This window comes from Phaenicophaeus curvirostris, chromosome 16 (assembly GCF_032191515.1).
Source record: "Phaenicophaeus curvirostris isolate KB17595 chromosome 16, BPBGC_Pcur_1.0, whole genome shotgun sequence".
Lineage (NCBI taxonomy): Eukaryota > Metazoa > Chordata > Aves > Cuculiformes > Cuculidae > Phaenicophaeus > Phaenicophaeus curvirostris.
Genome location: NC_091407.1, coordinates 14,837,013 through 14,850,489, shown reverse-complemented (window position 1 = coordinate 14,850,489; position 13,477 = coordinate 14,837,013). Strand labels below are relative to the sequence as shown.

The 13,477-nt window shown below is 43.1% G+C and overlaps 1 protein-coding gene across 2 annotated transcripts in view; it reads right to left on the bottom strand.

Annotated features, from left to right (window-relative positions):
- The window catches only part of ADCY9 (adenylate cyclase 9), an 82,672-nt gene that overhangs the window by 16,304 nt on the left and 52,891 nt on the right, over positions 1-13,477 (bottom strand). For both annotated transcript variants that reach the window (XM_069870075.1, XM_069870076.1), the window contains 3 exons: positions 11,951-12,168; positions 8,522-8,624; positions 4,956-5,164 (listed from right to left, as the gene is read on the bottom strand). In XM_069870075.1, the coding sequence (XP_069726176.1) occupies positions 4,956-5,164; positions 8,522-8,624; positions 11,951-12,168 (530 nt within the window). The remainder of the gene's footprint in view (positions 1-4,955; positions 5,165-8,521; positions 8,625-11,950; positions 12,169-13,477) is intronic.

Sequence of the window (13,477 nt, the reverse complement as noted above, 5' to 3'; positions counted from 1 at the left end):
CAGTGGTAGCTGCCCCATCCCTGGAGGGGTTCAAGGCCAGGTTGGATGGGCCTTGGGCAGCCTGATCCAGTGGGAGGTGTCCCTGCCGATGGCGGGGGGGTTGGAACTCGATAAATTCAAGCAGGATAAATTCAAAGTTCTTAGTGTGAACTTGAGACTTATTTCACACCTTTGAATATGTTTTGTTTAGGAATGTTAATACCCTGATGTAGACTTCCGTGAATTTTGTGACCACAGGCATTTATTTTTTGATGCTTCGAGAGCTCTTCTCTTATTTAACATATTAAAATCTGGAAATTATACTTAAATGCATAGAAAAAAGATCAGTCTGGGTTAAGGGGCTGAAGGTGCTGTGATGCAGCAGGGCCCCACGAGAGGGTGCTCACAGATCTGTTAGTCCCTACTTTAATGGACTCCCATTTACACCAAAAATTATAGCTATACTCCTCATAAAAAAGAACTTCTAACCACGCACAGAAATTAATAACAGGTAGAGAAGGCAAAATGAAATAATAATAAGAAAGCTCTGTAGAGGAAAAGCTGGGTTTTCTGAAGCGTTACGTCCTATCCTGATGTTGCCTCCAACATCACTGACAGATCTATCCCCGTCTCCAGCAGGAGCCAAGTTCACCCGGTATCGAGTACTTCTGAAAATGCCACCCAAGTTCATGGCTCTAAAAATAAAGCTCAATTCTCCCAAAGCCTGCAAATTAGCATTAACATTTACAAGGCTGAACTGTGAGAAGGGACACTGAGCTGGGCTCCAGGGCAGAGCCTGGTGGCATCGCATCCCGATGGCTCTCCTGGGCGCAGAGACAGAGCAGGCAGACTCTTCAAAGCCAGCTCTGCCCACACGCAGTGGCATCTTCCATGTAAACTGGCACAGAAACCAGTCCTGTGGCACGTAAACCCAGTGCAGCTCATGTCTCTCACCCCAGCCCACACACCAGGGACTCCATGGTGCAGAAAGCTTCTTTGATTTTATTTTTTTGCCAAGTCTCCATGCCAGGACAAATTCTTGTGGGTACTATAGCAACAAATCCATCAGCGAACCCTATCGGTTAATCCCGCGATGAGGACACTTCTTTATTTAGTCAGCTGCATGTTTCAAAAAAGCCAGTGCAAATTCCAGGACAATGCCACGTTTCTCCTGATAATGTTTACCTTCTTGCATCGATTTTTGGTTTTTAGGTCCAGTATTTATCGCAATGCTCTGGAATTAAAATGACTGAAATCTCATCCTTCCCCAACGAGTGGAAACCTGTGAATGCAGCACAGCCTCCCATCACAGGGAGTTAGACGTGGTGCTCGGGGACGTGGTTTAGTGGCAGATGGGAATGGCTGGTCTCAATGATCCAAGAAGTCTTTTCCAACCTGGTGATTCTAAATCCAGCCAAAAGTGCTGCAGACAGACTGCGCAGCTCCAGGACAGCACCAGTCAATAACGCAGTGTCAGGGGGCAGCTCAATAGGGCTTAAGCACTAAAGTATCTGAGATGCTTGCACAAGCTGGAGTTCAAATTAGTAACTTTGACATAAATGATTAATGGCTAATGGAGAATGTTACCATCATTTCTGTATTTACTGGCAGTTTAAAATCAATTCCCACAGTTCAAAACAAAAGCTTTTGGCACAGCAGCAATTTGGTGGGATATTAAATACCAAAGTCACAGATGTTAGGAATAAATAAAGGCAAACAGAATGCATTGTTTTCCTTTGCATCAATACTCTATCAGTCATGTCGTTAACAGAACCGGTTCATTAAGCTCTAGCTGCAGAAAACTATTTCTGGTCCTGGTCATCAATGATCCAAGTGGTTGGCCACAGGGTCTAAGCTGTGAACAGACCATGGGTGAAGGTGAAGAACCAGGCAAAGGGCAGTTGTACTTATCAGACAACAGCAGCTTCCCACTCTGCTATTCTGACTGTACTCGCTCGCTTTCTTCACCCAGAAAATACTGTTCTGCCCTCTGGAAAGGTATTTCTGAATTCCTGAAGCAACTTGTCAAGTCCTCCCACCTCACTCTTTTGAACAGGGTTGAATGTCCACTATTCTGGCCTCCTCTCTTCACTCAGCAGTCTTCACTGAAGGTTGTGAGCAAAAGCAACACATTCTTTTAAAACAAACACGTTCTTAGCAACTTTTACTCGAGAGCAAGAATTAGATCTCCAAAGTACGTAGTTAACAAAAAACCTGTTTGTTCAGCTAAAATAGCAGGCAGATATCTTTTACCTGTATTCCTGCAGAAGCACTCCTCAGAACCTTAAGTGAAATCTCACACTGTTCTGTGTTCAATGACATTTCCCAAGGTATTTTTATAAAATAGCAGAAGTTTAGTACCTCTTTCACTTCAACAGGACTCATGAAAGTCAAAGTAGGCACTTTTCAAGTGGGCAGAAAGACATCTTTGCACTGCACTTACAGAACAGGAGATGAAATCTTTCACATGCTTAAAAATGAAGCACCAGTTTTTGATGGCAGCTTTATACAATTAATTTTGGAGTGGCACTTGCGATAACAGTGGGATCCTCATCCAGAGATACTCCAATTATTTATTATCAGACACTTCAGAGGAATCAAAACATCCTTCTCCCTTGCAAGCCTTGCTCTATGAAGACTTCTGCTTCTCTAGAACTTCAAAGTTTTAACTTTTTTCTCATTGTACTGGCAGTGATAGCACTCTCCTCTCCCGCTCCTTCTGCTGGACTAAAGATCTCAGCCACATGAGCTGTAGCGGCTACTTCCTCAGCTGAGTCCTGGATTCAATTAAAAATCAGACTTATTTAGCAGGGTGTTTCGCATCACGATAATGAAAATACAATGAGAAACTTAGGCAAGAATTTTCTGGTCCTAAGATAATCCCCTTTCCTGAAATTCTGGGACTGTGCCCAGCATTGTAGTCCAATCTCCTCCTGTCAGATATCTTGGTGGCATTCTGTGATTGTCATTTGGGGTGACATTTCTGCACAGGAAGCTCTGCACTGTTTCTGTGCAGAGCGAGTGGCCGGAGCGAGTAGGTCCTGCTTGGAAGAGGATTTGAAGGGGAAGAAGACGATTTTGTTGTTTCTGCTGAAAGGAACTGTGCAGAAGCGTGCGACTCAGGCTGGGGAGACCAGAATGGCCCAAAAGCGTATTTTATGTATTTACTATAATGTAAGGACATATTATAATTTCAACACACACACACAGAGCCCCATCCAAGCTAAACCAAATACCTCTTCCTACAATATTCCCCCCATATACACCACTGCCGTTACATTTAAAACTGAAACCCTACCAGAAAGCTTCTGAGGTTTTTCACCTACAAAGACCACTCTTTTTTTTGGTGTATAATATGAGGTTGTCTTCAAGAAGGTACCCTGGGTAAGATCTGCTCAGATCTGAGATGTTCCTGTTTTGTACTTTAAGAGCTTCACTGAAGAGTTACTTTAAATGTAGTGATCGGAGCTAAGCCAAATACAAATTACATCTCATTAGCAGAGCAAAGTGAGCCCATGGTAGCAAGTTCCTTGGAACCAATTGCTTGTAACTGTGGAGAAATACAGAGGGATTTGCAGGCACTTTCCTCCTACCAAAAGAAAGGACCAACACAACTCTTGCTCCCACAACAGCTCCAGTAGCAAGGGATATCTGGTGAGTTGATTCCTGCATCCCTACTCCTCAGCTGCCAGTTTGACAGAGGGCAGGAAAGGGCAGCAACCACTTATCTGATCCAGCGATTCCCATTTCCAAACTAGCCAGGGGTCTCCAGATTCTCAGTTACGTGACCCCTGAGAGGGAGGTGTCCCTGCCCATAGCAGGGGGGTTGGAACTGGATGGGCTTTAAGGTCCCTTCCAACCCAAATTATTCTATGATTCTCTGATTATTGGGTCTGTCTTCAGGGTTAATAAAAGGTTACACATGGCATCTGTATAAATCAGACAACACATCCAGGAGAGCACGAGCTTTACCGAGTGCATCCACAACTGCAGCATTTAAGGATTCAGAGACTTGAGATTCTTCACTGCTAGCTCTTCAGAGACAGAGTTGGGGCTGGCAGCACTGACCACAACCCCCTTCTGCAAGCAGCAGCTGACTGTCACACAGCTCAGGACCCGGGGGAAACACTGAACTCCAATTATGCATCAAACAGAGAAAACACAAACTATTTAAATACTGAAACCCATGAGACGTGAAACAGAGATTGTTAAGAAAACTAATTCTGGACAGACACGATGCAACTCTGGCAATTTATTATGGGTTTGGTTTTTTTTTGAGAAAAGGGCTGCTTTTTGCATTTCTGACAAGAAAATATTAGAAAACCGAAATAATCATAGAATCATAGAATCACCAGGTTGGAAGAGACCCTCCGGATCATCGAGTCCAACCATTCCCATCAATCACTAAACCATGTCCCTTAGCACCTTATCCACCCGTCCCTTAAACCCCTCCAGGGAAGGTGACTCAACCCCCTCCCTGGGCAGCCTCTGCCAGTGCCCAATGACCCTTTCTGTGAAAAACTTTTTCCTAATGTCCAGCCTAACACCAGAAAGGCATTCTTTTACCTAGGAATTTAGAATCATAGAATCACTAGGATGGAAAAGACCTCTTAGATCATTCAGTCCAACCATTTCTATTTAAAGGCAGTGGGGACAGAGAGAAGTTCTCTGTTTGAATTCCCTCACCCTGATGGTCGTGTGAGGGGAGAAGATATCCTATCCAGTTGTGCGTAGCATCCGAAGGAACAATAAGCACCAGGAGGCATGGCTCCCTGATTCCTGTCAGTCACCTTTCTCTCCATCAGTTTCTGTAGCCCAAGACCTGCCACAAGCTTCCTTGGCTTCACTAACACCGTTCTCCGAATATTACAGACTGTCCAGGTGAGTTCTTGGGCTGCTGTTAAACAAAACACTCCCAAGCCAGACACCATTCCAGTTCTCACTGCTATTTCCAGACCGTGTTATGCTTTATTTACCTGATGGAGATGATGAGGGACAGCACCTCTAGCAGGATGGCAATGACGAACACCACAACTGCTGCGGGAGGTGGAGGGGATGCCACCATCCCGTGTTTCAGGAAACAGGTGACAGAGAGTATGAGGAAGACTGTGGTGGAGAGGAACACGTCCAGGAGCGAGCTGAAGGTAGCGCTGGCAAAGGTCTTCACTGGAGCATTCTTAATAACCTGCGCAGAATACAGGGATTGAGGGAAAGGATGAAAACTAATAAATTCTCTTTTGCTAACTTCAACTGCTTCATGAACAGCAGCTCACAAAACTAAATAAAAGGATACAGAACTTTTGCTACTTCAATACTACAACGTAAGTGCTGTTTTGAAACAAGAAACAGCAGAGGCAGTTCAACAGCAATCACAGTTCCCTGAGAATGTGCCAGAAGAGCAGCAGCAGCACAGCCCGTGGGGCTGGGGTGATTCTTACAGAATATTATGGTACAGAAATAAACCATATGAGAATCGCCTATTCAATGCAAAGAAACAAATCCCATAATTACTAGCAGATAAAGCTGTAAGAAGTTTTATTCAAGGATTTTCATTTAAAGTAATAATAGATTTCATAATAAACCTTCTAGCTCCAATAGTTCTTTAAGAAAACCGTCCAAACACCACTCAGTGGAAACAGCTACTTGCCTGTGGGCAGAGTTCACATTTCCCTTTCAGACTAGACCGAAAGCAGCAATCAGGACACTATGTAATCTGAATTGATCAGAGCCCAGGACACCAAGTTCTGTTCTCCTGTAACCCCTCACCACGCACTCCCATCCCGTCCTGTCCTGGCCCCAGTGCTCGTGCAGCTGTGCTGTGTGCTGCTTTGGCCAGTCCAGCTGAGAACTAGATCATCAGCTCCACATCCTGGCTTACTCAGATGAGCCCAGTTTTATGAGTGTTCCTGTCTGCCTAAGAGAGCACAGAAAACAAGCTCCAAAGAAAAACAAAAAGTACGGTACCCATATCACCTAGAAGCACCCAGTTTAAATACCACAGTCTTGCGCTCCGGTTTAATGTGGGAATTTCTTCTGCTCCTTAGAACACTATTAGACTCTGGTTTAAAATGGGAATTTCTTCTGTTCCTTACAACATTATTGGCAATCAGCAATATCAGGAGATGAACTTCCTCCTCATTTGTACCTCTCTGCAAACTAATATATTCAGTTAGCATCATCCAGTGTCCAAATTACCTTTCAATCTGAGCTGTAGCAGAATGCTGTTAGTCCACAGAGAAAGTCACATAAATTGAATTAAGGAAAGCAGCAGTGTATCCTACAGTGACAGCGTTAAGGATGCCCTAACAGTGTTAAGTAGTGCCTTAATTTCCAAACAAGAACAGGTTAAGCGAGCTCTTGGGAAGCAGAGCCACTTACAGGGAACGATCACAAAGTGAACACGCAGCTGGCACCATGTAATTAGAGGTGAACTCAGTGGTGCTGGAAGTTACTTTCAGCAGCAGCTAACTGCAAGGCAATTAAATAACCGGTGATGCTGACAAATCACTTCACTCTCCCAAGAGAAGATTGTTGTTGTTTTGCACCAGTCCTATGCTAATGTTAAGGTTTTAACAGGTCTGGCACCAGTGCTGCAGTTACTATTACAGAGTGAAGATTCCCATTTCCAGGGAGGTTCATGTAATAATTTTCAAATTAATAATTTGCCACTGACAAAATGGACAGACCATATTCCTACTCCTTCTCTGCATTTCCTTCGTATCCCCAGTAACAGGGCAATTTGTATATGCTTGACTGTCACTGCGTCGCTTCTCTTTCCAATCTTTCCACTGAAAGGAACTAGGTTTACTATTTTCCGTATAGTTTGTGCAAATTTTGCAGGCTGTATCTCACAGGAAGTTTCTACCTGTGGTTGCTACATGAGATTTACTCAGAGAGATACCACTGGAATACAGGGCTGTAGGATGAGTACAGAATTCCTGAACAAAGTGAACTGCAACACAGATATTTTTTGTTAACAAAGGGAAGTATAAGATCTCATTTGGAAGGAGAATGTGACAGCGCTGTTGAAGAGAGGAAGCAGCCCATAAACAGAAAGCAACAAGCAGCACAAGCAGAAATCCTACCTGCTCTTGGATCTAGGGCATACCAGGAAGAAAAGAAATCAACACCTACACTTATCAGGATGCAGTTCTGCCAGATGGATGACTCAAACTCACGGCTCAACCCTACTGGAAGGGAAGGGTCCAGTCTCCCAGCTTGTCTTGCACTGAGTCTGGCCCTTGCCAACCTCTCTGTGAGCTGCTGGTTCAATACAGCTAAAACCAGAAAAATAAAAAGCCCCAAAGAGAAAAACAAACCATGAATATTTTATGCTAGGTTAGTAAAACGAACTGGCTCTCAGCAGGGAAGCCTGACAAGCACCAGAGCAGTTAGAAGGAGGAACAAGTAGGGGAGAGCAATCAGCCTCTTTTGGCAGCAACTTTTCAGCCCCTCGTGGAACTGCAGCCTCAGTTAGCACCGACACCTGATGCCACTTTATGTAAACTTAAAACACCTTGCTAGTTCCTATCAACCAGACAGGAATACCTGCTGGCACATAAAACCTGCAATATTATTAGCCCCTATAAGGGGATGAAGGATTTCTACACTCAGTGCAGAATCTTGAAGAAAGCACCAAGTTCTTTACAATTCACTCACTGTTCCTTACAATCATGCAGGGTTTCAGACTGCCCATTTCCAAATGCAGCCCCGTTACAGACCTTAGGACATTTTCAGAGTAGGTTTGGGTTCCACAGAGATAATCACGAAGCTGTGACTCTGAAGAAGAGAAGGATAAGGGCACACCTCATTGCTCTCTGCGGCTTCCGAAAAGGAAGCTGTGACGAGGTGGGAGCTGGGCTCCTCTCCCAGGTGACAAGCAGTGCGCTGAGAGGAAATGGCCTCAAGTTATGCCAGGGGAGGTTTAGATTGGACATTCGGAAAACTTTCTTCACTGACAGAGTGCTGAAGGCCTGGCAGAGGCTGCCCAGGGCAGTGGGGAGTCTCCATCCCTAGAGGGGTTCAAAAACTGTGTAGCTGTGGCACTTTGTGACATGGTTTAGCAGGCACGGTGAGGCTGAGCTCATGGTTTGACTGGATGAGCTTAGACATCTTTTCCAACCTTAATTATTCTGTGATTCTATGTCATGAACAAGAAACAAATTCAAAGTTACTCTTCTCAAAGTTAGGGTATTTGATGAGAAGGCAAGTAGCTTTTGGTTCTTTACTTTCATCTTGGCATTGTTCTCTGGCCTTAGAATGTTCTCTAAAGCCTTAGAACATTAACCTGAAAATGGAGAAAAGGCAGGTGAGGAGTAATTAGTGTATCTTGGCAGATAATGAAAATGTATTTTCAGCCTAAACACTGGACTAGACATGGCATGGCACAAGACAGGTGAACCATAAGGAGATTGTTTCCAGAGTACTGATACCAAGTAATAAATCACAGGTGACACTTTGTGACCCTTGTCATCAAATGCAATGAAATGTGTTCAAAAGAATGCCATACAATTGCTTCGACAGATTACCAGGAGAAACGCACCTCTTCCTGATAGCTCGTCCTGTAGGCCATCTCCAGATCCTGATCCAAGAAGTTCAGGCTCAGCTTGTTAATAGGCGGTTTAAAGAAGTAATCTTTCATGAGGCTAAGGAGAAAAGATGATATCAATGTCAGGTTACTCAGCTGTTAACTCTTCCACAGCCCCCTTGTTCCCTGGCTCCCGTTTCTAGGGGCGCTGGTGCTTGGCTCTGAAGTTCCTGTAGTTTTCTTCTGCTCTCAGTCACCACATCACCCTCTTACCTACATTGCTCGTTCAGTCACAGGAAATACTTCACAGAGAAGTGACAGAGCAAACTTTTATCTCTCAGGAAGGGACTAACAAGTCCTTCAAAAACTTAACAGATCTCACTGTAACTGTAATATATGCTGGGAAATAGTAAGTTAATTGCTGCTACAGAGGCACAGCCTTAGGAGAGGTGTGGCCATGGAATATTTGTGTCTTGGGCAGGATTCTATCATTCCGAGCAAGTCAAGGATAACAAAGGTGACAAATTGTTAGAGAAAAAAATGTTGTCCATTGTAGAAAACAGCACTATAGCACTTTATTGTTATTTCAAAGACACTAAAATAACTCAGTAATTCAACTGGGAATGTTCTCTTAGTATTCTGGGCTGCAGAGAAACAGAACCTGAGGAGATGGATAGTTTAAATTGACTTCCAAAACAGGAGATTTGAAGTCACCAGAATCATTAACAAAGGCACTGACAAATAATGAACCCAGCAGCAGCATCTACCAGAGGGTGCTCGTGCACTCCTTCACCTTCTCTTCCAGTATCAGGCACACAAAACAAACATAAAAGAGGCTTCAAATATTAAAAAAAAAATCTATTTCCCATCCACTGGAGCAAAAATAGAACACTTGTGGAGTTTTGCAGCAGTTGTAAGAGGTTTAGGGAAGACATTTTCTAAAGACATCTTGCAACCCTCTTCTTTCTGAAGTAGTTGTCCAAGAGCTGAAAGGACTCCACTCATCAAGTGCTTTGTGCCCGGTGGTTGCAGGGTGAGGTCACGCCTGCTTATGTCATTTATCATGAAGACAGCCTGTCACCCTCTCTCCTGCAGACATCCTCACCTCAGACTTCAGAACATGTTCTTGCTATGAACTTCCTTTCATTTTCAAGCAACTCATTCCACTTGTTATTTAGACTGAACTAACGGTTTTAAAAATTGCTCTACAATATAGAATCATAGAAGAGTTTGGGTTGGAAGGGACCTCGAAGCTCATCCAGTTCCAACCCCCCTGTCATGGGCAGGGACACCTCCCACTGGATCAGGGGCTCCAAGTCCCATCCAACCTGGCCTTGAATACCTCCAGGGATGGGGCAGCCACAGCTTCCCTCGGCAACCTGGGCCAGGGCCTCAACACTCTCATGGTGAAGAAATTCCTCCTTATGTCTAGTCTAAATCTGCCCCTCTCCAGTTTATACCTGCTGCCTCTAGTCCTATCACATTTCATATGAAATATGATAGGACTATGATATGAAACAGGGCAGATTCTTTTCAAGTGTTATTCCCACCTTGAGAATTATAGCACCGGAGCAACAATGAGAGGGAGCTATTTTCAAGTTGATAACTCTACTCAAAAACCAGTGATGCACACGAGATCAGTCTGGCTAGGTATTGATATGAATTTATATCACAGATCAGGACAGCAGCATCGTGTGCAGAAACCCCTGCCCAGTGCCGGGGAAGCTCCTGCTTTGCTGTTTTTGTGTTTGCAGTAACACAAACCTGAAGCAGCAGAACTCCAGTATTGTCAATGCAAATGGAGTTTCATGTAAGATGACTGAGGGGAAGTCTGGACATCACCCTCCTCCCTAAGAAAGCTCCAACTTCCCAAACATCCTCATAGAGCCTAGATTTTTCCAGACCAACAATATATTGTTTTACAGGAGGGAATCCAACACGTTTTTAAAATAACTTCATATGTAACTTCACATTGAGAAATGTTAAAAAGGATTGATGTAAAACAGTAGGCCTAAACCATTTTGCATAGACCTAATTAATCAGAAGATTATTTTTGGAAAGTCATGTTTATATGAGCCGAACTCAGCAGAGAAGTCTCCCTAGCAACAAGAAATGGCCCACTTAATATGGTAATGATGGTATTTAATTGAGACCAAAAAAACGCCAGGCTTTGGCTGATCCCAAATCACAGTCCTACTTTCTCTGAATCAGAAAGAATGATCCATTTTGCAAGTGGAGGAGGAGAGCGCCAGGAATACAAACACCTGAGCTAGGGATCTTCTTCAGCAAAGCAACCACAAACATGAAGTTACTTTCTATCACTTAAAATTTGAAGCAGGCTAGATACATTTTAAATCAGAAACAATGTTTTTCTTGCTTATTTCCACCAACATCTGGACTTTCTCAATTCTTCAGTCTTCTAACATTTGAAGATAGCAGCTGAACACCTATTCTAAGCCACTAGTGACAGAACACACACAGAGGGACAAGAAAAGGGACCTAAATTCTAATTGAAGTTGGCCACAGGAGAAACGTAATCTGAAAAAAATCTAGAGAAGAGCCTGGAGCAGGACTGGTGCCCCTGCCTCTCACTTCTCCCTGTTTCAGTCATGTGTTCGGTGAAGATGACAGCGTCCCTGTTCTGAGCAGCCTGGAACGTATACGAGCACACAGTTTCAAGGATATTTAGGTAAAATACCCCTAATCTAAGTGGAAGCAGAGAATCAAAAATAAGAATAGTCATAAATAATAACAAACTCAAGTTGTCTGTTTAGTTGGTCCAGTGAAGTCACTGCCATGATAAGGGAGATACGGTTGTGTGTTTACACGCACTAGTGAATTTTAAAAAACACTTTTTCCTCTGCCCAAAGTGAGTTTTTTTGTTTGAAAGAGAAAGAATCTGTCTTTACAAATCATTGTAGGTGGGCAGTAGGTCCATGAGAGTTCAAGCCTGTTAATTCTGTTTCTAACCCAGTATGATTTCTCAGCATTAGTCAGTCACACAATGTCAGCAGGTGGTGTTCTGCTATACAAAAATCTGAGTTCTGTGGTTCAGATTTTATGTTACGCTTCTACTGGCAGAGAAAGGTGGATATTCTGTGCACTAAGAGGACTTCTGAATGTTAGGATAAGACTTCAACTTCACAACAAGTCTCTTTAAATACAAGCCTCTTGTATTTTTGCTTTGTGAACACTCAACTGAAGAATGACTGTTCACCATGGAAATTATGAAAAACCTGGCTGTACATATTCCTGAGAAGAATGTTTCTGAGATAAAGTTCCTACTGTAGTTTAAACAGAATATAGATTAAGATCAGAAAACATAAGATTTGCTATATGTTAACAGTAATTATTGACATTAGACAAAAAGCACACAAGATTAAAGATATGGGACCCCTTCCCTCCTTTACACAGTTTCGCACTGCACAGCTTGATTTTCCTTACCTATCTTCTTTTATCACATCCACAAAGTGAGCATCTGTCTTTTCTCTGATGTTTTTGAACCTTAGAGGGAGAAGAGCTGATTGATCCAGACTCACTCCGCCCCATCTTCCTTTCTCTTGCAACATTTCATAAAGCGAGGTTTGACTATTGCTGAGCTTTTCTTCCTGTGGAGGACTCAAAAGGCCATTCTGGGTTTTTGGACTGTGTCCTCCTGGAGCCTGAATGACAGAAAGCAAAACAGACACGGGGAACGTTAGTGCCTGAGACAGCAGACAGAAAAGATTTCATGGAGCAAAAGCTGAATGAAGTTCTTTCCTCAACACGCTGATCTTCTATCTGATCACGTTGAAGACCCAACCCCACTTGCCTTGAAGTCACGGACAGCTTCTGCAAGCCCACACCCATTTGAACGTTGACTTATAGCTTTTCATGTACTGAGTTTCCAAGGAGCAGAAAACAAAGTACATTTTGATACACGCAAGGAAGACAAACCACAAGCCCAAATATCATTCACTCATCTTAAGGTCAAGACTCTTCTAAAAAGCTTTTTAAATACTTAACCTAAGCTGTGCTATCTTACGAGAGAACTTTCTCTGCCAGCCCTTGGTGAGCCTTCCACTGACCACTACAGCCCTGCTGCTCTCCCAGACAGAGCCTGGAGAACAGCCCTTTTGTACAACTCATCATCCTACAAAAAATAAATTATCCTGCAGTTTAAACTATGTTTTCTTCTCTAAGATATACTGCTCCTTTATGGTTTTCTTTTGTCTTTGCATTAATTAATACTGTATTTTTAAATATTGACACCTGCTTGCAATGCAGCTTCGATCCACGCTATTATCAATTCTGCTTTCATCCATTTGAGAACACAAATTACTTTGAACTTTTAGCTATTCTATTTTCATAGAACCTGAAGTTCCTTCTTTTGCATTTTCTTTGACCTACTCCAATCTGTGCAGAAGCAACTCCAAAAGCATTAGACAACTAAATATAGTCAGAATGAAAATGAACTACAGTTAGTCAGGATCATTTCCAAATGCAAACATACATCAAACGTGGCATATTTGAATGCTCACCTCCTCCCTCCACATCTTAACATTTATCACATATCATTTATCCTCATCCTGAAACCCACTCGTGACAGAAGTTTCTTCATTCCTGCTGTACCGCAGTCAGCACAGCAATGACAAGCTCCTCCAGAAGACTATTCTGGGATGCCACCGCAGTGACCAGAAATACCATAAATATCATCACCGCCCCAACCATGCACTGAAATATGTTACTTAGATTGTAAAATCAACTTAGTTAAAGTTAAGTAATATCTGGCTTCTGGTTGCCCATGCAAAAGTAATTCAATTAATTAATTAAAATTGCAGGCACAACCAAGACTTACAGAGCAGCAGGAGAATGTTACCTTCTTCAGAGAAGAGTCAGAAAGCACTCAGGCTTGGCTCCCTAGCACTGCCAGGGCCTCAAGAGCTAAAGTCATAACTAGGTGTGTTGGAAACATTCCCTGGAGCTACAGGA